This window comes from Agelaius tricolor, unplaced genomic scaffold, assembly GCF_023055355.1.
Source record: "Agelaius tricolor isolate 1412-34295 unplaced genomic scaffold, bAgeTri1.0.p SCAF_5, whole genome shotgun sequence".
NCBI lineage: Eukaryota > Metazoa > Chordata > Aves > Passeriformes > Icteridae > Agelaius > Agelaius tricolor.
In genome coordinates, this window is record NW_027269265.1 from 20,493,028 (window position 1) to 20,519,600 (window position 26,573).

The window sequence follows — 26,573 nt, forward strand, 5'->3', positions numbered from 1 at the left end:
TGGCTTCCTCACCCACTCATCCCTCTCTATGCACACAGATCCTGGTCTCCTCAGCCACAGCGCAGATTGCTTCACAGCAGCAGGAGAAATGTTTTCTGTCAGTTGGAATCCAACCAGGATGTGAGGAAAATACCATTCTCAGACACTTCTGAACCAGCCTTGTCTTTGGGGCACAGGGCTCCTGCTTACAGCTCTGAGGCCAGGAAGGGCTTGGTCACTTGTGATAGGAGGTGCACCTGAAGGGATCCATTTCAAATGGATTTAAATGGCAGGCATGGTTAGGACACCCTTAGGGTTGAAGGAGACATCTCTCAGGGTTCTCAGCATGAGAACTAGAACCAGCTGGACACTGGTCTGTCACCTATGAACTTCTCTACACACTTTTCTTCTCACAGACCTTAAACGCTTATTGGCAAAAGGCTGCTTCAGGCATGTGGATTTATGTAACAAGCAGAAACTTGTCAGAGACTATGTCTCATAGATTTCCCAGGTATCAGTGGGTTTGGCTATTCATATTTTCAGTCATGAGAAGTTGTATTTAGCTCTGACTAGTGCCTGGATTATGCCATGTGTTATATAGGTGAGGAGTATCTGGCTTTCAGTTAACCTTTTCTCCTAATGTATTTTGATGCCTTTCATTCTCTATGTTTTGGGGTTTTTTTTTTGCTTTGATTGTATCCTGGCCTAAACCATCTTGTCCTGCTAGGATGATACTACAGAAACCCATTCTGAACTGCTGAGCTTTAATTTTGCCAAATTTTCCTCCCAAGAAAAAGATCCTGGAATAGCAACTTTCAGAATTCAGTGGTTGCAAAATAATTGATAAACACAAGCCAAATGCTGCTGACTGAGGATTGTGTTCAGCCTGGGCTTGGTTTCTTCTCTCTTTCTCACCTGCTGCAGGACGAATACAGGCCAGCAGTGACAAGATACTACTCAAGAGCAAGTCCATATCTGTTATCTATGCTTCAAATGCCTCAGGAAACAGAGTTAAAAAAGACTTTCATACAGCTTTCATATTTTGTAAGGATGAATAGGAATAAAAAAATACGAATGTGAGGTGTGATGAAAATTACACCTTCTCAGGGCTATCTGGGAGAATGTAGAGACCCCTCAGTGAGATCCATTAGGCTGCCAAGCAGGCCCTAGCAGTAAAAGCTTCATTGGTTTGCTATCTACAACACTACCTGCCAGAGAGGTGTTAAACATCCAAAGGACAATCTAGACACACAGTAGATATCAGGTGGCTTTAGTTTTTCTGTAGGGGTTGTTGGAAAGGTATTGTGGCCACACTGGATTTTGACTGAGCTTCCATCAAAGTCCAAGGTGGGGTTTTGACAGACTGGACCCAAACTGGCAATATCAGGGTGGGTAGGATCCTTCTCTAGGATGAGAAACGTGAAGTTCAGGTTGAGCTCTTGTGTAAGGAAAAATAGAGTTGAACTTAGGTTTCCCGCAGCCAAGCACAGGCTGAGTTACCAGCTTCAAAGGCATTTTGGAGTGAAGTTATCCTTTACATTTTTCACAAAGGCTCTTGACAGTTTTTGAGACATTGTGTTTAGAGATAGTAACAGCTCTATAGTGCATGTATTTTTTGGAAGGCAGATTTTATTTCTTTCCCCACAAATCTGATTCTGTTTCTAATTTGAGTTAATTAATGTGCACATTTTAAAAGTTTTTTTTGTATTAGACAAAAGGTCAAGGGACTGCCACCTTATGAGAAAAAAACCTGTTTCCTGAGAAACAAGCTTGCTTCAGTATGTCTGTGACATCCCAGCACCCCATGCAGTGCTCTGTCGTGGTGGCCAGATTAATTATGGACCCTAATTGGGAACAAGAAACAAAAGAGGGAGTCTAGGGAAAGATGACTTCATCTCCCTGCTCATCTTACATTACTGTTCTGCACAAAACGATTGAGGCAACAGACAGAACAGCAAACAAAACTATCTACATAGAGTTTTCCCTTAGCTGAGGAGAGAAAGGGTAAAATGAGAAAAGGAACACTGTTTACCTGGTAAGTCACAAGAGCAGGTCTGAGTTTTCATCTTTTCCAGCCAGCATGTTTGTTTAAGGCCACACCTTTACAAGTTTTTGTTCAAGCAGTTTGTCCTTGGGCTAATTTCTCCATCTCATTCTGCTGTAGCCTCAACTTGCTATAAGCCTGGGAATTTTTAGGCTCTGTGAAAGAAGCTTTTTCTTACACTGACAGAGAAAGCCTTGTCTGCTACATGAAGTTGTTACAACAAGGTGTGGGAGGGAAGTGAGGCATGACGGTGTTGCATAAGGGACAGTTTCACGGTTGGCAGACCGAGGGGGATTACAAAACAAATGTTCTGCTTCTTCCATTAATTGTTTAATTTCAGTGGAGTAGTATAGGCTAAAATTGGCAATACCCTAGATAGATAGGTTGCCACAAGTAAGGACAGCATGTGGCCATTCCTGATTCACTAGTTGGTTTGGGTTTTTCTTGGGAAAGGCATCTAACCCCTGATTCCAACTCCTTGCCTATCAACACAAACATATCCCTCTAGTAAGGCAGCCCTGTCTCTTCTGCAGGCTGGCAGGCACCAGCTTTGCTGCATGCTTGGTGCAGCATGTGCAGCTTTGTGCAGCACCTTTCCCACAGGAAAGACTCACACAATTGTCCCTGCAGTCCCTGATCACACTCATTTCATCACCTGCCCTCACCCCCTTTTCATCATTTAATTCACAATCACCATTGTACCAACACCCAGAAGTCATAGATTGGCCTCTTGTTTTTGGTTCTGCATGCTGCCACACTCCACCATTCAAACCATAAAGCCATTTACATTCTGTGAGTAATTTCATGTACTTAAAATTATTTTTATACTGATATAACTTAATGGGTAAATGGCAAATCAATTATTTTTCTGTATGCCAGGTACTTTTTGGCATTACTTCCCAAGTATCCAGACAACTTTGCCTTCACACAATCTGTTTTCCTCAGTGTGTCAAAATATCACGTGTAATTTTTTTCTACAAAGTAATCAATATGGGGAAATGAGGAAAACCTGAATAACCAAGGAATGTCACAGAGGAGCAAAAGGATGTTAGCTGTTTCTGAGAGGCACTGACAGATTGTTCCTGTGGCTTTCAGTCTTACACCTGAACTGCTTGGGGCAGAGGTAAGGGCAAGGAAAGAAGAAATACAGGCTAAAACCAGGGCATTTGGGAACACCTAGAAGTGTATTTGGCAGGTGGAGCGCTCTGTGTTGGTGGACCCGGCTGTTTGGTATGTAGGTTGGGTCTCCTTCTCCTTCCTTTTATGGCAAGAGTTGGCAAGAACTTCCTGGATCATTAAGTCTAATTCCTGCTATCAGAAATGGACATATCCTCTTATTAATGTCATAAATTTGTCTTGCTTGGTGTTTAAAAACAGGTGGTTTATTCCTTCCATTTTCCATCTGTAAGACTGCACTGGAATCTCATATCCTTCCAATGATCAAAAACCCCCCTTGAATCTCAGTCTCTTAGTTTGAGAGAGACTCATGTCTATGACTGAAAAACTTAGGAAAATGTTTCCAAGGAGATTAGAAATGACTGGCTGACTGAGTTCTTTAAAATGTGATATGTGCTTTGCATTTAAATGTTATCTCTATCTTTACCCAGCCTGGAGTACATCCAAAACAGTTTCACCTAAGAGGACAAAAGGAAATCCCAATCCTAAAGCCAGTTAGTGACGGAAGAGTTAACGGGACACAATGGTTCCGCTGCTGACACGGGGAGCAGCCTGCTGCATTCCTGCAAGGTGATGAGCTGAAATGTTTGGCAGTTTGGTTTAGTTTAAAAAAAAAAAAAAAAAAAGCGCAGCTTTATTACTGAAGCAAACCCAAAACTTCGGGGGTTCGGGGGTTTTGTTCGGCGGAGTTTAACGTGAAGTTCCGCTCCCGTTTTGCCGGCTGCTCCCTGTCTGTCTCCCACCTCCTGCTTCTCGGGGTGTGCCAGACCTGCCCCCAACCTGCACATTCCCCACCTCCCCGCCCTGCCCAGCGGGCGGGCCGGCGCGGAGCGCGCTGAGCTGAGCTGAGCTGAGCTGAGCTGGGGCGGGCAGGGCGCGGGCGCCTTCCTCCGCTGCGCCACGGGCACGGCGGGGACCGCCAGCCTCCGAGGGACCCGACCCCGCCGAGTGCAGCCAGCACCGAGCCCTTCTTCTCGGCCGCCTCGGGTTAGTGTTTTTGCTTCGGTGGGAGGAGGAGGAGGAGCGGCGCATAAACTTTTAGAAGCAAGGTCCTGCAGCGGCGCGGCCGGTGCGCGCCTGGGCAGGCGGAGGGATGGCTGATACAGCAGAGAAAAGAGATTGGGGAAAACATCTCCAGCCCATGAAGTCCAAGGGAACCTCCAACACGGTGTTATTGACTTGGGAAAGTTTTATTTACAGGCAGAGTTTGGTGCTGTGAGCACTACTGGTAGGATGAGGCAGAGAGTTGACGTTTCGTCCCTTGAGAACGAGTGATTAAAAGGAGAATTGTATGTTTTATATATGCAACTAAACCGGCATTTGATTTTCCCCTGTGCCCTATTCACAGCGCGCACTGCGCTGGTAGGAGCGCACGGTGTTGTAGAGCCGAGGAGGATGTGGGGGAGGAGGGGGGTTTGGTTCGTGAACTTTCGTGGGATGTTATTTCTCTTCTGATCAGACGGAGGAAAAGTTGGCTGTTTCTCTGTAGTAGAAGATAAAATGAAACATACGAAAAGAGCTATATTTTCTCCAAATATTGCTGAAATGATAATGGAAATTCGTGTCTGTCCCCACTGAGATGTTCCAGAAAGGGAAGGTTTGGAAGCAGGTTTTGCTGTGAGCTTAACAGCTCTGAGTTGTTCTGTATAGAATTTCAGTGGGTGAGTGAGCAATTCAGATTCGTCAAGGCTGCATTGTTAGGGGATTTCAGTGCCTCGGTATTTGTTGAAAGCACAAGCAGCACATTGCCGTCATGCATGCAGGAATAAGCAGCTGGATTTACACAAAAGTGTACATCAGGAACCGAGTTTTGAGGTGCAAAAAAGCAAATTTCAGCTAAGTTGTACTCTATAAGAAAGGATAATTACATGCAAACTATTTTATTTCCTCAGTTATTTTCAACATCATTTAGTACTACAGTATCATGTGTAGGATCATGTATGTCTGAGCACTTTGGAAGCAGGTTGTGTGAGGACATCCTCACAGATATGTTTATATTTGGCCTTCTGAATATTGGTCTGGCTTTCTTTGTAATTTGAATTTTTCACTCTTCACAGCCAGTTTCAGATGCTCAGCTCTCCACATGTAATTTAGTTTTATTAATATTTTTCTGTGAGGGAGAAGCACTAAAATTCATTCAACTGGTTTGAAACTGATCACACAACAGGGGAGTGAAATGGAGGTGCTTAAATAACCATGGCTATATTTTTTCCCATGCAGATTAAAAGGTCAAAAAGCTTTAAAGTGATCATGTAGCTGGAGCTTTTGCATATCAGAAACCATAGCACATCCCTGACTTAGTTCCTGTGAGAACTAGAATAATCTCACCTGTCTAAAGCACTCCAGTGACTTCACTGAGGAGGGTTTTTTGTAAATCAGTTCCGTGGTTAATTGCCTCTGCATGGTTTTTAATATCAGTTTCTCCATGTTGCCTACCAACTACCACATATCACTTATTAGATCACAGCAGTTTTTCTTTTATAATTTTCTGGGTAGGTACTTACAGACTGATTGTTCCTGAATCTCCTGTAGAGCCGATTAAATAGGTTGAGCTTTTGTCTTTTGGTGTGTGGTAGAGTTTTTATTCCTTTAGATTGTTGTGACTCTTTTCTGAACAGTTCTCAATTTTTCTGTCTTCTGAATTCTAGACAAAAGATCAGGTTCCACCAGGAATCATGCAAGTGAAATTATTTCCCATCCCCTTCATGTTTTTCTCTTCCTAAATCCTATTATATTGGTTCTTTTAGTCTCAAGATCACATCAGAGATGATAATAATCCAAATCTTCTCCAGAATCACTGCCATCCATCCCATGATGTTGCCTACTTCCCTCTGACCCTCTTTACCTGAGGGAAACCCACGCACATTACCCCTAAGTACATACTACTGAACACACCATTTATGGTAAAACACCTTTACAGTCAACATTACATTGTACAATGTTACAAAATTAACAAAATTACTTCCATCTAAAAGTGTCTCCTACTGGCTCAGTGTAGCAAAATTACTTCCATCTAAAAGTGTCTCCTACTGGCTCAGTGTAGCAAGAAAGGCTCTCTTTTGCCACTTCAGCAGAATTGCTGCTCGCAGGATATAAGAGGTCTGCTTTACATATCTTTTATCTGCTGCATCGTGCAAGTGCAGACATCTGAGGAATATATTCACTCAGCAGTGTAATCTGTTGGCATCTGGCCATCCATGGGCAGACAGGGCAATACCCCCTTTCCAGGTGGTCCCTTGTTAGGAAATGAATGAAGGAATGTAAATGAAAAGAACCAACCTGAACTTTCTCCTTCCCAAATTTAAGCTGAACTCCAGAGCTCTACTGAAGCTGGAAGCTGTTCAGTTGAGCTTATTGTCTGTCTTGCAGCTGCCTCAGCATGTACAGGTTCCAGCTGGGACCAACAGAGAATCACTGAAATGCTGTCAGGAATGCTGATCCAGGAGACTCTGTCCTGACCTGAAGTTCATATACTCTTATGAGAGCTCCTGTTCTCAAGAGATTTTCAGCCTGCTTTGCAGGTCAAAAAGACAATGAAGAAACAGTCAGACTTTGGTGTACCTATATAAAACTTATAGTTTACAAACTGCTGGAGTGGATAGCTGCTGCAGGCAGGATCCTTGTTCTTCCAACCAAATCAAAAGTAAAGCTGGTCTTGGCTGAAAAGGGAGTTGCTTTGTCTGCTTGACGTTGTTTCCTCAATTTCTGTACCCAAGCATGACAGTAAATAAGAAGGGAAATAAGAAGGTAAGAAGGGAAATAAGATAACAATAGATCTTTTTTCTTTTTTTTTCCCCATCAAAGATCATTGAGAAAAGGGTCTTACCTATCACAAAAGCAACCAGAACTTTTCAGTTTGGACAGTGAGACTTGGGTGTGGATTATAAAAATCTGCGTACTCTAGAGCTACACTTACATACAGAGACTCAATGCTGAGAGCCAAAAGTTGGGGAAAGCATATAGGATTCCAGTAGCTGCTTTCTTGTTCAACTCTACCCTATCTTTACAGAGGATAATGCGACCAATGCTATCTGTATTTATTCTTTGTGTTGGGAAAGTGTTGCCACTTCCATTTAATGACTTTCTAATGGTTCCCACTGTAGCCTGCTTTGCTGGAGAAGGAGATAAAATACGTAGAATTGGTTGAAATTGCAAACTGTCCACTCAACATCCTTGATCAGCCAGGGCTTCCTATGAAATTACTATAGCCAGGGACCTCCCGTGTTTTCCCAACACGGAGATTTCTGGTGGACCCTGAAGGATGCCAGTTCCAGGCACGCAATGCTTTTAACGTGTTTGGTGCATGTTATTTTGATCTAGTTCAAATTCTGTAATTAGCGCCCGGGCTTGTCTGTACAAGCCGGTCCTGCGGAGCAGCCTGTGGCGAAGGCCAGCCCGCAGTGAGCGCCGCGCACCCCGGTACTGCACGGCCCTGCCCTCCGCGGGCCCGGCACGGCCACCCAGCCCCGGCCTCCTGCCCTGCCCTCCGCGGGCCCGGCACGGCCACCCAGCCCCGGCCTCCTGTCCTGCCTTCCGGGGGCCTGGCACGGCCACCCAGCCCCGGCCTCCTGCCCTGCCCTCCGCGGGCCCGGCACGGCCACCCAGCCCCGGCCTCCTGCCCTGCCCTCCGCGGGCCCGGCACGGCCACCCAGCCCCGGCCTCCTGCCCTGCCCTCCGCGGGCCCGGCACGGCCACCCAGCCCGGGCCTCCTGCCCTGCCCTCCGCGGGCCCGGCACGGCCACCCAGCCCCGGGCTCCCCGCACAGCTCCGGCGGCCGGGCAGGGCAGGCCGGCGGGCAGGGCAGGCCGCTCGCCCCGCTGCTATGGCAACAGGCCGGGAATGCCTCTGGCTCAGCCGCCCCGCTCTCCGCTCCGAAGCGCCTGCTCTGCCGACAGCTCCATTGTCTGCCGGACAGTGGTCTTTCCATCGGCTTCCAGCGAAATGGCCTCTCCCCGAAGACAAAAGGCTCGGCACAAAGAGATTGAACAGGGCTGAGAGTTTAAAGGGGAAAAAGAAAATCCCCTTAATTTGTGTTTTAACTGTAGGGGAGAGAGGAGAAAAATAATTCTGGCTTCTCTAAGTGATAGTTGGTCATGAAGGAAAGGGATCATAACTAGGTTTTGTTGGGATTTGGTAATTGCTTCCTGATGCATCCTGAAACTATTCACAAGGAGACTGGCTCACCCGCGGAACTGGGGCATGGTTTTTATCCCTGCACAGTCAGGCTGCTGCCAACTGACAACTGTTCAGATCATCTAATGAGAGATCTGGGTTTCAATTTGCTTTATGGGTGAACCACTTTTCATATCCAAAATCATGAGAGTTAATCCCAGGAAACAGTTTTGTTTAGATCCAGCTCAGAGAACTCAAGTGCAGATTTGCCAAGTGTCAATAGATACCTTGTTTTCTAGAGTTTCCCCCTTATGTTGTGGTGTGGTGTTGATGGAGAAATTTAGGGGGGAGGATACTGCTGAGTTAGTAAATACAGGATTTAATCTTGCAAGTTGTCAGCATTTCTAGAGCATTAAAATTGTGGTTCAAATAAACACACTCCCAGTACATTCTCTTTTCTTGTCTCAAGCAGAAACATGCTTTCCTGAAGCCAGTGGGAAGGCAGAATTCTCCTTCATGACTTCAAGTGCTCATATGTGTGTTTCTGAACAAAGCTTACAAGAAATGCCATTCCATGTGAGAAGTTAAATTCAAACCTTTCCATAGGGTGCCTGTCCTTGTCCACATGACTGGTCTTTTTGTTTCTGCCATTTGACCTTGATGTGACCTAGATGAGTGGTACAAATCTTTAAACTGAAGAGATGCAGTGCAAAAGATCAGAATACATTATATTCCTAAATGAATTTAGATATTTCTTCCAGACTTATTAACCTAGTGGAAGTCTGCTGGTGGTACTTTCTCATCTGACTGCTATTTCTGACATTTTATATAAGTCCTTTATCCAGATAGACCAGTGGATGAAAAAAAATTCTCATGCCCCCATTTTCATAACATACTGAAGCAATTTTGCAGCATTATCTCATGACGAAAAAACATCTCCTAGATCATGATCAGTTCTTGAAATGGTAGAATAGAATGCTCATCAGTGAACTGAGCAGTCATTCTTGTCCACAGCAATGTTTTATTCTTAGATAATTCCTGTCAATTTCCTCCGCTGTGTAAGATACTGCTTTTGAGTATTTTGGTTACGCATTAAGCGTTGCCCATTTATTTCTTGAATGTTCATTTGATCTTTTTGTAGGAGTACATTAAAATATATATTTTGTAACCTGAGTACCTTTTGTTTAAGCTCAGTGAAGTCCTCATCTTATCCCATGTTCCTCATTTCTCTAATCCCCGTTGTTTCCTTTGGGCAGACCTCAGTTCTTTCAGGACTCTTCTGCAAAATCTCACATGGCCCTTCAGAAAGCTGAGCTTTGTTTACAGGGCACAGCAGCTGTGGGGGCCCTGTTGTTTTCCTTCACATTGGTCACATTCTGTGCTCAGCTCTTGTCTCTCCGGCGCCGCCACCAAACCAGCTACGCAGTTTGGTGATAGAGGCAGTAAGGCTTCCTATCACACTGCCCGTACCTTTTTTTTCCCCTCCCTAATCTTGTCCTGTACCCTGAAGAGATCTGTTAGGTCCCTTCCACATTTCCAGAATGTTGAAGTCTATTTCCACTTAGCTTTCTGTGTGTATTTTGTACAGGAATTGTCCTGACACCGAGAGCTCCACCCTATCCAGTCCTAGTACCCTGCCTAATTCCTACTTCTGGTGCCTCAGGACAAAAATTTTCAGGATTCCCTGTTCCTCCCCTCTCTGCATTCCCAACAAAGGAATGGTGAGCATCATTTGGGGATGAAATAGGGCACATAGGTAAGACTAGGTGGTGATGAGGGTTGCTAAAACTTATAAAATAAATCAGTTGTCTGAGAAGTTATTTGGGACTAGCATTCAGAAATTTGCACCTTGTGTTTTGCCTCCAGCCAGAATCATAGCTTGGATTGAAGATGCCTGTTAAAGATGGAAAGATGAGAATTTAAAATCAGCACAGAGGACTGAAATACAGGTTTCTTCTTCACTTCTCCCCACAGTGCTGTGATAACATAATGAGTTATATCTTTCCATTCTTCTTGTGTGGGTCATTTTTGCTTAAACTTTCACATTTAACAGAGTCCCATGCCTTTCTGTTCACTGTAATCACACCAACATGGTCCAAGGGAGGGAGGAAGAAATTGCTTGTTGGATCATTTCTAATTGGCTGCCTCTGTGGAGTGACCCTGAATAATCCTGTGTACCATGGCAGCTACACACATACATAAAAAAGGAAAAACAAAACTCCAAATTACATAAGATAGGCAACAGCCCAGTATTTGGTTCTGTTGATTTCCTGCAATTGTGAATAGCTGCACAACAGCTGGGATTTTATGGTGGGAGCCTGGACTGGTTGTGCTAAGGGAGTCTCAGGCCTGGAGCAGATGAGTGTAGAAAAGGGGGAATGGCCTCATCAATCACAGCAATATATCGTAAAACGAGCCAGTCTGTCATAGCAGCCTCCTAGGCTGGTGGACAGCTGCCTGAGGCTGGAGATGACATGCTGATAACACCACAGGATGATAACAAGACTCTCAGACTTGGGCAGAGGGCTGTATAGCAGGACAATTAATTAAAACGTATTTGGATGAATAAGCTGGAAAGTTTTCTGTCTTCCACCCTCTTTGGGAGTCCTTTTGTTATATGTGTACAATGGGTGAGCTGGGTCAACTCTGTTGTTTTCCAAAGTTGGCTGAAGTTGTTGATGGTAGGTTGTGCTCATCAGACTGGCAGGGCAAGCACAAACTGTGACAGCGCAGCCATGCTTTTCATAACACCCTCCAAGACAACCCCTGTAGCATCACTTTTTTTTGAATGGGCAAAAACTGAGATCAGTGTCACTGTAAAGGAGGCTGGAGTTAGGTTACCACTAGTGGGAATATTTCTTCCTACTATTCTGTCTCTGAATTGTCTTGCTCACATATATCCAAAACACATCTTTAAAGGCCTCGAGAGGTGAAAACCGGCAATGCAGCATCCTGACTCAACCCTGCAACCACCTTAGCAACAGCCCAATATGAATTTTGAAGACAATAACAGAACAGTAACCAAATAAAGTGGTGCCTATCTCACTGTAAGAAGCATGTTTCACAATCTATTACTGCAAGCATTTGCTTTCCAAGGTCTTGGTAAACCTTTTTCACTTACCTCCAGTATTTTTTGGTAGAATCCTCCTTGCCTCTAAATAGTGTGGACAGTACCCTATTTCTTAGCCTGTGGGAGGAGCAAACAGGATGAAGCAAAAGCCCAGCATTTCTCCTTGCAGTTCACAGCCAGTCCAGTATGTAAGCATTGAGCCTTAGCTGTTTACTCCAGTCTCTCCACCTTTCTCTTTGTTTTCATCCAGATACACTTGCTTGCAATGGCCAGTGCACAAAGAACTACCTTGACACACATAAGTTAAGTTTTGCTCCGCCAAGGGCCACAGCTTCTACTCTCTACAATTGTTTTATTCTCTACAGGAGCTTCCTTGCTTATTCCCTTTATCCTTTATGGCTCCTAGAAAACTCACAGGCTTTCACATGACTTATGATAGCCTATTTATCAAACACACATGACAACAACCATTAACACTTCCCATTACATCAGTATTTTTGTTTTGCTACAGAGAGAAAACTTGTGGAGCAGAGGCCATAAATTGCTAGCTGATGGTCACTTAGACAGTCACATGGTTCAGATTAGCACCTAAGACTTTTGCAGCCCATTCCTGTGTCATATCCTTTGCATCATCTTGCTTCTCAGGCACTTTTAATTACTATTTTTTTATGGAGGGTGTGGATGGATGTTGAACTAGCAGGTGCATGTTCAGTGATATCTATGTGGGTCAGGCATTGCATGTAGATCATGTCCTTTTTGTTTTATCACACTACTTCCAGACAGTTACCTTCAGTCCTTTGTGCTATGTGTCAAAAATCCACCAAAATTAAAAAAAAAACCAAACAAATTCAGATGCATGCGGCTTTGTTACTGCTCTTCTCACCTTTTCACTGAGCACCTCACCTCTTAGCTCATAAAACTTCCCTGTAGCCTGGAGCTCACATCTGCTTTGAGGCAAGAAATGGCCAAACTGGCTACTCTTATGCAGTTACATGGCTTTGTCTGCATTTTAAACAGAAAATGTTTGCATAACAAGCTACAGGCGTGAAAAGTATTAGCATTAGGCAAAAGTTGAGCACTGCTATCTTCTGTAATTTATAGCTATATATCAGCTGTGTTGTCTATGAAACATATTTATCTCCACAGTTCACCAGGTAACTAAATTATTAAAATACATGACTGAAATTGAAGTTTCCACAGAATCTTCCATTAGAAATTTCTAAATATGTCTTTGGGCTTGTTTTAAATATCAGCAGTGACAAACTTGTAAATCATTTTGATAGTGCTCAGGGTGAAGGTAGTGTTTAAATATGAGATTACCTCTTGACCACATGACCTGAGATATGCAGACAAATCTGGCAGACAGGATGTGAGCTGCTGACTTGATATGATATAAAACTTGATCCTGGGAAATGCCTTGGGCACAGAAATGAGGAAGTTATTGCTTCTATTTTTAAATGTTGTGAGGAGCCAGTAGTGTTTGCAGTAGTGTTTTTGAAGATGTAAAATATCCTGTCTCTTTCTAAATGATGTGCAGTGTTTATTTTTGTAAGCAGTGGATTGAACAGTGGTATAGGCTTATTCAACATCCCTGTGTATTGACTTGTCTTTTTATGCTAAAGAATTAGCACAAGACTGAGCAGATGGTTGGAGTGACACTGGTTTCAGCCATGCATGAAGTGTCCACCTAGGAATCAGAGAACCAGTTATTTTGCATTGACTACCAAGTTGTCATCAGCTGATGTTACCATTTGTGGTCACTGCCAGTACAGTTTCTGAACTGATGGACTGGCAATAGCAAGCCCAGAGTGCTTCAGCCACTTAACACACATGATAGTCTCCTGCCTTGGATTTTCCTATAGCTATGGGAACATTTCTCACATTTATTCAGCGAGGCCAGACCCCACACCTATGCAGTACTGCAGCAGCCATTTGAATCCATAACTCAAGGCATGAGGCCATAGTGTGTTACTTTGCTATCAAAGGTTATGCTTCTCAGTAGGACCCTAGATTCTGAGGGGATGCAGTAGCTGGCACGTTTCCACCTGCAGTCTGGCACTGCAAATAAGAGACTTGTTCCCTGTGGTATTACCTCAGGTACTCAAGACAAAACTAACAAGGTCTGAAAACCTTGGTATTTTGTTACTGGTTCACCATATATTGCTTGAAAAGTTACAGCATAATGAAGTAATGTGTTGTCTGTGTATGAGAGATTTAAGTGATTGCCTTTTGCAGAATAGAACTTGTTCAATGGATGGTAGCATCAGCTCCTCCAAGATGAATTGGGATTATCTTTGCATTTATAGGGCTGGCTGCAGATTTATCCTGCTTGCCAGATACCAATTTCATGAAGCACCCTAGGCTTGCAGACACATTTCTCTTTCCTTATTCACTCTAATTTCTTCATGAGGTCAATAGTCTCATCTCAGTGGCAGTTCCACTATTGAAGGATATGTTGTATGTACTGTGGATTAAAATCAGAGAGAGAAGCAGATATCTGTGGAGAGAAGCAAAGTCCAAAGTACATTGAGGAAAACTATCTTCATTTATCTTTGCCAAAGTACCTTTAAAGAAACCACTTCTGAAAAATGTTGTGAATGTCTTGTTCTTCTTTGTTCCTTGAAAGATGAAGTAGCGCAATTCATTCTTCTGCAGAGACTCTCTGCTTCTCTTATTGATCTCTCTGCTGAAACAGGTTCATTTGGTGTTTTCCAACTCTGCTCTGTCCCTTCACACACAGGCTTTGCCTTGCCTACCCAAACTGGGAGTGTAAGTATTCCTGTGGCAGTAGCAATGACTAAGTCTAGGGTGTAGTCACTGTCTTGGTAATCTCTGGACTGAGCACACCTTGCTGAGGGCTCAGTTAGATGACATAGTGGGAAAAATATGTCAGTCATATCTGTGCCATGCCTTCAGGGGTAGAAATGAAGGTGCTTTGTAATGAATCATGTAGGCATGCTTACTTGCTAAGGCAATTACTTTATGAATATACCTGTTTGTTTAATAGAAATAAGTTCTCAGGTAGAAGGAGGAGGTTTTAATCTTTTCTCCACCACTTAGGTGAGATCTGTTCACAACTTGAATCTAATTATAAGCAAATAGTATTATGTCACATGTAGCATGTGAATTCTTTGAACAGGCATAGTGTTGTCTAAATCTTGTAAAAATCTTGAACACTTCTTACAATTATATTAGTGTTAATGTACCACCTTCTGGCCAGCTAATAGAAACACATGAACTGATCTTCAGGAGCTTTCCTGATCTGTGGCTCTCAAATGGGCTAAATAAAAAAGCCTCTTTTTCTATAGTAGCTCTGGGATCCATTCACTACCATTGTGTTACACAAGAGAAGAACTCCACTCTTTTAAGTATGTAAAGAGAACAAAAAGTGTTTACCTAAATTTCTTTTTAGAATAGCCATACTTATTGAAAAAAAAAACCAAACAAAAACAACAGCAACAAAGAAAGCTATGTTTAAGTGATAAGCAGTGCTTTTACTTGGAGCATGAAATGTTTTCTAGCTATGACTAGGAGAATTTTATTCCCTTTAAAAGTAACTGTCTCTTACATGTAATTCCTGCCTGATGTAAAGATGTAACAGTTTATTCAAGATACTAACAGCCTTGTCCATTATTTTTATGAACTATTGGAGTCTACTTACATGAGTTTGGAGTCTACTGTTCAAATGATAAATTGGTATGAATTGGAGACACAGGCACTTACACTTTAAAGCTGTATATCTCTCTTTGCTGCAGTGTTCTGGTAATTTTTTGATAGGCTGTGTGGTTGTTCTTGATAGTAATTCTGTCTAGGATTATTAGTACACTAACTTCCAAGTGTTTACAGGCTAAAAAGTAGGCAGTAGATCTGGAAAGAGCATTTTCTGAATATGGATATGTTCTGCACAAATATAATTTATCAGTTTTGTGCACAATGTGTTACACATGCTTGGGTTTTTTTAAGACTAGCCAGACACATTCTGATTTCTTAGGACACTGCAGAATACGTAAGGAACTTCTGTAAAACTGTAGTTGCAGCCAAGATCTGTACAAGAGAAAGTTCACTGTACACAGACTATGAATTGCTGAAATATATTTTCAGTTATTCCATACCATATCTGACACGCTGGTGGTACAGAATATTTTTTTTGAACCAGAGTTTTAACTACTCAATAAACATAACACAATAAAAATACTGAGTATTTTTAGATTAAATCACTCAAGAAAGTTCTACATTACAAACTAATTTTGTTATCTTGAACATTTTCTTTATTCAAGGAAGAGTGAAAAGGCTCTTATTGAATTAATTAGTTTCTCCAGTTGAATAAAGATAAACAGAGAAGAGGAAAATGATTGATAGCTTCCTGCATAGTTCAATGAGACTTACAGCTGCAACTACTGCTGTTCTGGTGCTATGAAACCAGTGTCTTAATGGTTAGTTCCGTCTTGTTTGTTGGGAAGATGCTCTTTTCCTTCTCCAAGCAGCAAGGGGTGGTGTGACTGGAGGGGACACCAGGCAAATAATTCTGGGCAGTGAAGCACTGTAAGCACAAATACCTGAAAGGCAGTAGTCCTTCTTTCCCATAAACACAGACTTCTGTGTAGAAAGATAATTGTTAGAAAAAGTCAAAGCACCAGTGGAAAAAGTCAACAAAAGCTTCTAGGGTCCTTAAAGATAGTATGTAGAGGACTGTCCTTTTCAATAGTTTTGCAATGCATGGCTAGTCTGTAAAAGCTGTCTGTTCTTGTTATTGCTTTGTATTGCTGTGGCTTGAAAAATAAATTGGTATCATTCACCTTCATATATAGTTCTCAATTGTAATAACCCTTAGAACTTGGTTGTTGTGTTTTGTCCTTAGATCAGAAGGTTGGGTAAACTTACTGGAATGAGAGGACCAGAATATCAAGTTAGCCAAGACATTATAATGAGCTCATGGCAGCACTTCAGCTAGCATGATTATTCCCTATTTCATATTCTAAATGGTAGCTGAAATAAAAATTCAAATTGTCTGTTATGGTTGAGGCAGAATGGAAATCAAGCTCATCTGTTTTAGGAACTGGTGGCAATTTAAATAATGACTTAAAATAGTTTGGTGGTGTTGTTGCTGTAAATTACACTCAAATCACAGGTGTACAGTTATACCACAGTGCTACATTTTACATTTACTTCTTGCTTGTACTGAAGAACAGTGACTTGTGTAAACATGTGATGTCTGGGAGAAGCAAAAAGCACAAATGCCAGCACTGCTGTGTCATGTAGAACAAACATGGTGCAGTTACAGAGTATAATTTCATGCTGGCTGCTCATTTTTTAGAGCATTCTGATTCATTAGCTCAGTAGGAAGAAAATGGGAAGAAGATCATTGCATTTCTTAACACTGAGAATTTGTGCTCATTTTGGAAAACACCTTATTACCACTACAACAATTCTGGGAAGAGCTGGGACTGAAATAGTGCACTGTGAAGGAAGTGTATTGGCAGAGCCTGAGACTAGGAAAATAGCATTCAAAGGTGCCATGTCCTGAGAGAGGATGAGGATAGCTTCCACAACATAAGTTAAACCCATGTTTTTCCTTATCCTAACATATATCCCTAGATCACAGCTTCCCCAAGAGATGTTCCAGAGACATCCAAGGACTGTCAGAGTCTTGCATGCTGGGTACGACAAAGAGTCTCTTTGCTGAACACATCCTGGGGAAAAATCACACCTGGGCACCTTCTGTAGTTCCATCACCATACCCCATGTGCTTTTGTGGTAATGGCACATGCACAGACAAGTATTGGGGACAGATTGCAGATGTGCCCTTCCTCAGTGTTCATTCCTTTTCCTACTGGATTATTCTCTGAAGCAAAGGGTATGGGGAGAGAAAAGGGAGGAAAATTGTAACAAGACTGAGGGAACATTCCAGGCAAATAACAGAAGATAACTGTAGAGAAGAAATGCATCCTGAAAGTTTAGAGAGGGAAGTTTTAAAAAATCACCGTGACATGTGGTTTCTCCTTTAGGTCATTATGTTGGGATGAGATCAGTACAATCATTGCTGTCATTCCTTTAATATGTCTTTATGGATTTCTTTTCTGTGTTCAACTGTGTATCTTTTAATTAATTCTTGTCAGACTCCTCAGCATTTTAGCCAAGTCTTTTGACTATCTTATTCTTGCCCAACATATGAATAGGCCTTCTTTGAGCATGATGTTTTTTTTGAGGAGTGAACTAGGTAATTCCAGAATAATTAGCTGAAATTTCCTCCCCTTCCCTCTTTTTTTTAAAGACAACTCCTCGTCTCTCCAGGAAGATGAAGAGATAGATATGGAGGCTGTCAACTGGCAGCTGAACAACACCTCCATGAATGGCCATTCATCTACCCCAACCACAGTTCGCTTTCCCAGCTGGGTGACTTTTGATGACAATGAAGTCAGTTTTGCACCACAGAGCCTTTCTCCCTTGAAAACAGATACCCCGCCTGCAGAAACACAGGCTCCAGATGTTAACTTTAATCTCACTACATCTTTAAAGAAAAGAGAGCGTCCTAAAAGTACATTGGCAGACCTCTCCAAAATTCAAAAACTAGATCTCTCTTCTTTAACCAAGTTGCCTTCTGTTGAAACACCACCGTGGAGTGCTACTAATCCCTTTCTCGATGAATCTCTTCGAGATGTCCAACCCTCACCCATCAATCCATTCAGCTCATTCTTTGAGGAGCAAGAGAGGCGTTCCAAAAGCTCTTCTGTCTCCAGTGCTCCAGGCAAAAGCCAAAGAGACTCTCTCATTATTCTCCATCAAGAGCCTGATACTGTCAATTTCCATGAGGCAAACAAGGCTGTAACACACACAGCTGTTGTAGAGCAGCTCAAACAGCTCCAGATTGGAGATCCAGATGGTGTGAGCAGTTCTACCTTGCCTGATGATGACCCCATGATGCCATATGATCTGGATGCAGCTTTATTTAACCTGGCACCAGCTCAGCCAAAGGATGGATGGCCAATGATGCTGAGGATCCCAGAGAAGAAGAACATTATGTCATCGAGGCACTGGGGACCAATATACGTTAAGCTGACTAAGAGTGGATGTATACAGCTTTTTTATGAGAAGGGACTAGAGAAGCCTTTTCGGGAGCTCAAACTTGAAATCAATCATGAGATTTCAGAGCGCAAGCTGCAGAACTACGATGAGAATGGAAGGATACACAGCGTGCGGTTGGATCGCACAACATACAAGGAGAAAAAGAAGTATCAGCCTAAACCAGCCATTGCACACACTGCGGAGAGAGAGCAAATTATCAAGCTTGGCACTACAGATTATGAAGACTTCCTTAGCTTCATCACTGCTGTGCAAGACACACTGATGAACTTGCCAGCTTCATCAACAGATCTGAGCACGGTGGGACTGAATTATCAAGAAGAAGAAATCACTGTGGATGTCAGGGATGAGTTTCATGGCATCTTGGCCAAGGGAGATAGTGTGATTCTCCAGCACAGTGTGCTGACTCATATCTATGTTCTCAGCTTCCTTTCTGGCCTTGCAGAATGCAGACTGGGCCTTAATGATATCCTGATCAAAGGGAATGAAATAGTTGCAAGGCAGGATATTATGCCCACTACTACCACTAAGTGGATTAAATTATACAGCTGCCGCTTCCATTCATGTGTGGATGAGGATGTGTTTAATAACTCCCGTATTATCCTGTTCAACCCCTTGGATGCCTGTCGGTTTGAACTGATGAGATTCAGGACTGTCTTTGCTGAGAAAACTTTGCCTTTTACTCTGAGGACAGCTGCCAGCATCAATGGTGCTGAAGTGGAGGTGCAGAGCTGGCTGATGATGTCCACGGGGTTCTCTTCCAACCATGACCCTTTAACTCAGGTCCCTTGTGAAAACGTGATGATCCGCTACCCCGTGCCAAGTGAGTGGGTGAAGAACTTCCGCAGGGAGAGTGTCCTGGGGGAGAAATCTTTGAAAGCCAAGGTGAACAAGGGAGCCACTTTTGGATCAACCAGTCTGTCTGGTTCTGAGCCAGTAATGAGAGTAACTTTGGGAACTGCCAAATACGAGCATGCCTTTAATTCCATCGTATGGAGGATAAACCGACTGCCTGACAAAAACTCAGGTGAGTGCCATATACCATTTCTGCAGGAATAAACTAAAACAAATTATGTTTTTTGAAAGATAAGAAATACTGAGTTTAAATGGTGAGAGATATATCATCCTCTGTAGTATGCCAAAGTATTTGTCTGACCCTTCATTGTAATAGTTTTACATACACTACAAATATAGCTAATGATAAAAACAGTTTTAGGTTTTCTAGATGCAAAAATATGTATTCTGTCTCTTCCTGGGGTATTTAAAAGAGATAGTACTTAGGGAGATGGTTTAGTGATAGACTAGATTTGTACTAGGTTAATAGTCGGACTTGATAATCCGAAAGATAATTTCCAGTAAATGGTTCTGTGATTCTCTGATTATGAAACCTAGGCATCAAACATCTGTGTGCTCAGTACTGTGATTGGAAGCAGAGCCTTTTCATGTAACTTGCAAAAGCAAGATTATGTGCTATGGGACTGAATGACAGGATCAGATATATTGCTGTGCTCAAGCACATATGATATCTTTTCCAAGCATACTGAGACAGTGCTACATATTTCAATGCATATGCCACAATTAATGCCTCTGAATTATCTGAAATGGGGATTGTAAGAGAACAGAAGACATTGCTCAACCATTAAAAAAAACAGACATTTCCAAATACCATTTTGTGGCTATGTTTCTGTGATCAGTGCAGACAGGGAATTACAGCTTAAACCTGAAGAGAGAATACCAACATTAAACCCACTTTATATTTCTATCCCAAGTCTTTGTATTTCTAGTAACGTATATGAAAATGATGTAGGCAAGCTACTGTTCCCTTTGGCCATTTCTGCCAGTCATTCTGTTTGCTGCCTGTCATCCATGGTGCACAATAAATCTGGACAACTCAGGTTTATTCTTAGTTGTAGTGAATTCTACTTCTTGACCTATCTGATCTAGAATTTTACAAATGAGATGGACTTTTCAGTATTAATGCTGTAGTAATGCATCTGGGTCACTGGGAGGGTTTCAGTGTTTCCTGAAGGAAAGTTCATTGTGGTACCAGACTTGGCATTCTCTATATGTTTTTCCTGAGTTTGAGTTAGGGTGTCAGCAAAACAGTGATCCAAATGTCCTAATCTTTTGGGTCACATTTCAGCCCAAGGACACTATGGGTTACACCACGGGTTACAACTTTGGAGGGATATCACTGACAAAAGGGAAGGCTCCAGGTTTGCTGTAGACTGAGGTGGAAGAAGACAGAGCTTGGAAACTTGAGAGAAATACAGCAGTGAAAAATTCACCCCAGGCTGTTTATGAGCAATAATATGCTTATGAAGAAAATCTCAATATGCCATCTGCACGGGCTCTGGGAACAAGATGCTGTGAAGTTGGGCCTTCTGTGGTACCTTCTCTCCAAAGATCTCAGTGTACCATACAGACATCACAGCTGAGGAAACGAAAGCCCTCAGACTTTAACACAATCACAGAACATGCCAGTAGCAAACCAGGAGAAGAGGCAAACCCCTGTCTCTGCTGCCTCCTGCAAGGTGATGCTGCCTTACTCATTGCTACTCTGAGGGAGATATTGATCTGTGCCTCTTGTTTCCTTCTTTCCCATTGTGACTCTTTATTGTATATACACTGTGACAGGGGGAAGGAAATACATTACAGATTTGTTGCTGCTGTTGGACCCCTGCCACAGAGCATCTATCCATCAGTGTCATCATGCAAAACGCAGGGTACTTGGTATTTGTTTACATCCTGAGAGGAAGAGAGTGTCCTCACCCCTCCGGTCAGATCAGATGTTATTTCAGGGAAAGGAAGAGCCTTGGAAGCACTGTCTTGGCCAAGACACATGAGGTATGTGAGAGGGAGGGAATCCCAGAGTGATGACAGGGCAGGCCGAGTAGTTTAAATCTGACCTTGCCCTTCAGGGACTATTTCTGTTTATTTGTGGTACTTCGTCCCATGGTTCTCCTTTCTCAAAGAATATGGCAAACAAAGAGGTGTATTAAGTGGCACTCAGAAGGATTCATTCCCACTCCCTCTTAGATTTGCCTGATGGACAACATATGCTTTTGCCCAAGTGATAGTCATATGGGATCTAGCTACCAGCCTCGTGCATGTTTGGCTGTATCCAGCCCCATCCACAAGTCATATAATAACCCAACTTCATATATTTGCAAAGTTGTCATAAATGATGCAGTTCTCAAGCAGTAAACACAAAACTATGAGTCCACTGACTCACACTTTATGCTCTCTTACTGTGATACCTGTAACTCACCCCTAAGAGCACTCTGGGTCTTCCATAAATATCTGGCCTCCTAATGACCTGCTTTGATGCCCAGGACTCCAGAGCAGGGGAGGAGTAGTGGCATCACATTGGAACTGAGGGAAGTGCTGCAGGTGGTCACAGCCTGCAGCTCCACCTACCTCCAGAGGCCACACAACAGGTCCACACCACTTGGGGCATATGCATTGCATGTGTGCTCCAGCACACGTGCCTGTCTGCCAGACATGCTCACAGGAGTATGTATGTAGGCACACATTTTGGGACTTTCCACACTCTGACACACAGTCCCTTGCAAACACAATCCCAGAACTCCAGAGGTCTCCAGATAGCCAGCTGGGCCTCCTGTGCTTCACTCCATTCCCTGAATGTGGACTGGTGCAGTCTCTGTGTAGAGTGAGGAGCATGACCCCCAAACCTGCTGTCCCCAGGAGAGCGTGTCCCTGCCATAACTCACTGCTTGTACGTACGTTGTAGCATCCTAAGCTCCCAGATTGTTAAGAATTGTTTCAGCAGCTTTGCACTCTTATCTAAATTTTTTCTTTTTGTGCTTTCTAATGGGATGGGGCCCTTTGCACTCTCTCTCTAGGAGACAGTGTTATCAGCACTGTCTGTATTATTTTGTAGTCAAAGTATCTGCTTATGACTGAACATTGAAAAGCATGTGACAAGTGAAGGACAGTGCATACTCTGACTGTGATTTGTCCTAAGCAAAAAAATTGGGACTGGATTCTACTGAGCACATTGCTGAAATCCACATAGCAAATATTTGTCCATTTTTACAGTTTGGTAAACTTTATTGCCTGCGACATATTTAAAATTATTATGAACAAAGGAGTTGATGAAGAATGCCTATCTGCAGGCTGTTTACAGCTCCAGTTGCTGCTGGCTGGGCTTCACATGTTCTTTTTTTTTTTTCTTAAATCCACCAGTAGAATACTAGGGAAACATCCAAACAGACTTTGATCATGGGAAAATGCTCCTTCTGTGAAGCAGGGATGTAACATCTATGCAGAGCCTTGGATCTGGATTTGAACTTTCTCTAGTTTGGCTGTGGATCCCAGGCATGCTGCCTGGAATACTTTCTGAAGTAGATTATATCTTTTAATCCAAACATGTTGGGACATTTGGAGTGTCATGAGTCATTTGGAACAGATTCTCTCCAATCACAGTTACACTTGCATATATATTAATTATCAGATCCTTGATTTTCAGAACAAACTGGTAGTAGCTCAAGGAACCAAGAGGTGCAAAACAAAAGCAGTGTGTTGATTCCTCCTGATTTTCCTAAGAAGGGTACCTGTTCACCTGTTCATTAGAGAAAGAACTCTGAATGAGCCTGTTGAACAGTCTATAGAAGTGGTGCCTTGTGAGCCTCATGCCCAGAACAGTAATGAACACTGATGGGCTAGGTAATTTGGCAATAACTTCAGTGAAGGAGTTGCTTTCTTAATCTGTTCACCTTGTTATCTACCACACTGAGCTGGTTTAAATTAATAACTTTCATAATTTTTATGCAATTTGGCAGGGGCGGGGGGGGCGGGGGGTGTGTTACCAAGTGTCCAGTTGAAATTAGGAAGAGTTGAAAAGCTCAGCTCTCCAAAGCACCTGGCTTGCAGTGTGCTCAAGCCCAGTTGAACACTTCCCAGTGATACCTTCACACACATCCCCCCAAAAGCAGCTGAGCACGTGCCAGCTCAGGAGTGTCACAGCACAAGCTGAACGTTCTGCAGCTGTGGCCTGCACCAGGGAACAGAGCCACTCCTCCCTGGGCTGCTGGCATTCTCCAGTCTGGAGGAGGGAGCAACCCACAGCAAACTAGAGAGGAAAAGCATATCAGAGCAGGTGAGCAGGAAGGATTACAATGAGGAGTCTGCTGACAGTGGTACAGTGTGAGGAAAGAGATATGAAAGGATGGGGGAGCCTGAGACTGGGGGTTGGTTGCCAGTACTGAGTGCTGAACACAGATTTTTGGACCCAGGTTTAGGCATCTTCATAATTCAATGCCAGAGAGCAGTGCTGTGTCACCCAGGGGCCCCACGTCAGATCCTGAACTGTGCTGCCACTGTGGCTGTGCTCAGCACAGCCATGCTCAAGAACTGGTCAGAAGCAAAAGCACTGCAGTGCTGGAGGCACAGTGACCTCCCTGAGAGCTCCTGGGGCTGCTGCTCTCCTGTGGTGGGCAGGAGCAGCAGGAAGGCCTGCTGTGTACCACAGCTCTTGATCCACAAGAAGAATGTCCACGTATGAAAAGCCAGGAAGGGCTGTCAAACAGAGATCCTGCCTTGCTCTAGAACCAGGGCAAATGAGTCAGTACTCTGCTTGGGATAATTAAGCCTGATAAAAAGCAGATGTATTTTTAATGCTTGCAAGAACCTGAGCTTCTATATCTGCTTGATAACTGCACCCATTCATTCATAACTTGTCTCCAGCTATGGTGCTGCATATCCTTGGTCTCTGCTGGACTGCACAGCCTCTCACTGGATTTGCTGCACACACATTATTTTACAAACTTTCCAGCAGTGAGGGAACTTTGGCTAGACCATTTTGAAATATGAGGCTGGCTCTAGATTAAATTCTTACCCAGACTTACACCGAGTAGAATTTTTTTCCCAGTTCTATTTCAGAGGTCAAGTTGCAATGCCTAAGCCCTCTAAAGACTGCCTAATTTCATCCTACTGAGACAAGTCATACTTCAAAATCCTACATCTTGCTTTTCAGGCTTCATTTTAACAAGGCTGACTTTGGGCTAAACAGGTGTACTCCAGCTTTTTCCCAGTGGGAGCTTCTGGGCTTTCCCCACCCAGTTCTCTTTACTGAGTCTGCCTTCCTCCTTCCTTGTCTCTGTCCTGTACACCTTGCTGACCTGCATGGAGAACTTTCTTAGTGAACAAGTGTTCAGGAATCCTAAAGCCTGTAATAAAGGCAGGCAAAGATTCCATTCATTTACTTATACATTCATTTACACATACGTAGATAATGGGATCCTTTCAATCAGAAAGCCCTGTGTGGCTGTGAAGGCTTTCATCCTCATTTTGCAAATAGAGAAACCAAGGCAGAGACATTAAATTACTTGCTCAAGACCTTAAGGAGTTGTCAGCAGTCAGAGAAAAAGCCGACTTAGTTTGACTAGAAGTCCCTGCTTTAATTTTTAAACATCACTGCTGTCCAGGAAAACAAAGAAGAAAGAATAATAAGGATTATTTACATATGGCAGAGCTAAACATTACCTCCTCTCCTTGCCATCCTTAATGACTAGCCACCTTGTCATGGGTTCCAGTGAGGAATAAATGGTTATTCTAAAGCTTTGCACAAATTTGCTTTTTGAACACGAGAAAGTTATTTAACCTTATCCAGTACATTTTCTTCTGTTAAAAATGGGGATTACAATTTTAAATAAACATCAAATATTTCCAAATTCTGTCTTTCCTTACTGTCATTTCACAGCATTTCAGGAGGATGTGCCACAATGTACTTAGCATGTGAAAGACACTGAGGGAATCAAGAGGACAAATACTTTCACCCTACTGTGCTTGATTTACTTCTTGTATTTTCACCTTCTAAAAGCAAACTAGAGTGATTAGCAATCCTTTTTGCATTTTGTTTAATTCCTTTGGTAACTTCAGCCACATTGAAGCAGGTAAGACACTTGCTGTGAGCTAATTCACCTAGAGAGATTCTCAGTTTCCTGCAGCTTCATGATGCTGCTTTCTCCTCGGCATTGTGTTTTGATTCATCTGACACAATTCTCATGACTGTTTACTCTCTTTTTCCAGCTTCTGGCCATCCTCACTGCTTTTTCTGTCACCTAGAGCTTGGCTCTGACCGGGAAGTGCCTTCCAGTTTTGTCCGCTACGTAGATGTGGAATTTGACATGCCCACCACTTCTGCGTCCAAAGCCGCTGTCCGCTCCATCTCTGTCGAGGACAAGACCGATGTCAGGAAGTGGGTCAACTATTCAGCACACTACAGTTACAAGGTAAAACTGAGCAGTGCTAATCACCATGGTTACTTTGCATGCTTCATTGTTTTGCAAGTATGGGCAGACAAAGAAAATACCATGGACAATAGAGGTGGGAATTTGGTTCATGCCAGTCTGTGTGCAGTAGCTACCCATGTGCAGCTATTGATTTATGGCAAACAAGCAGTGGATTATCTCAGCAAAGATGGAATAAATTTGCTTGCAGTTGCCTGTGGAAGAGCGTGCACACAGCCAACTCCTGGAGATTAGATGATAGGGAGAGTTTGGACAGGAGTTCTGCTGCTCTTCCTTAGTGGGAGTGCTACCCTGGGAGTCCTATTGCAGACAAAAGAACCACAGTATTTCTCTGCTTAAATACTTCTTTCTTCTGCCTGCCCTAAGGAGAGGAGCAGATAGGAAAGTGCACTATGTATATACCTGCCAAAATATCTCAGTAAATTTGCATGTTAGCTGAATACTCAGCAGAGAATTTGGCATCCTACATTGCCTTCTTTGAGAGCAATGATAAAGAGATTCTGAAAAGATTCTCATGGCAAATATTTTTACTGGTAATTTTAATTATATTTTTAGTAGTTTCCTAAATTCTCCAGAGATAATATTTGATCTTCCTGAGTATCCCTTTTAAGAATTAAAACATTGGATTATTCCTGAGTTTTTGGAGATGGAGAAATTTAGAACCCAAACATAGATCTCCTTGGCCCTGTCCCAATCCAAATTGATATTTGTAGGCCAAAGCCACCTCTGAGCCTGAAGACAGCAGGGAGTGTGCTGAGATTTGGGGTGGTGTTAGGCAATGCTTCAAGAAGGAGGCAGTTGGATTTGATGATCCTTATGGGTCTCTTCAAACTCTAGA

The 26,573-nt window shown here is 42.9% G+C and overlaps 1 protein-coding gene across 1 annotated transcript in view; it reads left to right on the top strand.

Annotated features, from left to right (window-relative positions):
• STON2 (stonin 2) overlaps positions 1–26,573 on the top strand; it is a 67,680-nt gene that overhangs the window by 36,162 nt on the left and 4,945 nt on the right. The window contains exons 5-6 of the mRNA XM_071426685.1: positions 17,653–19,488; positions 25,515–25,717. Of these exons, the coding sequence (XP_071282786.1) occupies positions 17,653–19,488; positions 25,515–25,717 (2,039 nt within the window). The remainder of the gene's footprint in view (positions 1–17,652; positions 19,489–25,514; positions 25,718–26,573) is intronic.